Genomic DNA, 1,103 nt, shown 5'->3' on the forward strand with positions numbered 1-1,103 from the left:
AGAGGATCTGTAGAGATTCACGCCCAGCTTAGAGAAGTAACGTTTGTGGGGAAAATTTTCCTAATATGATTGCATTCATATGCTACATATGAACACATGTGAAAAATCCAAGATGAGCTCCCCCTCGGTATCATTTCAAGTCCCTGAATGCCATCCTATCTGAAGCACATCCAACTCAACCTCAACAGAGAAAAGGAAAAGTTGGGATAAAGTAAGAGGACCGAGTTCGCACCCCTGCAGATCTTCTCAAGCTACGACAGTACTCGAAACAATCCACAATCACAATGCCTGAAATGAAGTATGCTGGGATCGAACCCACGACCGGCCGCATCAGAGGCCAACAACCTAACCACTAGACTATTCAAACACTGTATATCACTTTAATGCTTTTTAGTCCCACGGAACTTCGCCTTCTTCGGCTTTCCCGAAGGATGGGCTCCAAGTGGCGGGAACTGATCGGTCGAGTTCAAATCCACTGGCTCTTCCTTAGCCACTTCCGGGGCCTGCTCACAAACCAACGATCCCAGGTTCAAGCCCGGCACCCTACATTTATTACTTTCTCTCCCCATCCCCCTTCACGACGAGCGAACAAGAACGACTTCGCTTCTACAACAACAACATCATACACTGCAATCACTACTACTACTACTACTACTACTACTACTACTACTATTACTACTATTACTACTACTACTACTACTACTACTACTACTACTACTCACCTGGAGTTGGCTCGTTCTCCTTCTCATTCCCAGGCGACTGTACAGTGACAACATCCTTCCTAGCATCTAAGATCACCAAATTCCAACTACTACCAAAATCGTCCAAAAACGAATTTAATCGCTTTGCATTTTTAATGTTAATATTGCATCACAACAAGACTGTTGATTAACATATAACCATATAACTTAGTAAACATATAACTTTCTAGAGATAAAATATAACCTACTTAGATCCTCCTCGATCATAGTAACCGCCTTCTCAACCGCCGCGGGCAATCCCGTGATAGTGACCTGATGATGGAATAAATCCCCTTCTCCACTCACACCGAAAATTCTACACAAACACGAACCGACTAATTTTCGATAACCATACAATGTCCA

At 43.3% G+C, this 1,103-nt stretch overlaps 1 protein-coding gene across 1 annotated transcript; it reads right to left on the reverse strand.

The window, feature by feature from the left end:
* Positions 1-380: 380 nt before the first annotated feature.
* Positions 381-1,013, reverse strand: Pmar_PMAR028847 (hypothetical protein; the record flags this gene model as incomplete). Its single annotated transcript, XM_002766823.1, has 4 exons — positions 381-503; positions 557-606; positions 723-788; positions 950-1,013. Coding segments are annotated over 4 exons (303 nt in total), but the record flags the coding sequence as incomplete, so codon positions are not given.
* Between the last annotated feature and the right edge of the window lie 90 nt (positions 1,014-1,103).

Source organism: Perkinsus marinus (assembly GCF_000006405.1).
Source record: "Perkinsus marinus ATCC 50983 genomic scaffold scf_1104296971608, whole genome shotgun sequence".
In the NCBI taxonomy this organism is placed as follows: Eukaryota; Perkinsozoa; order Perkinsida; family Perkinsidae; genus Perkinsus; species Perkinsus marinus.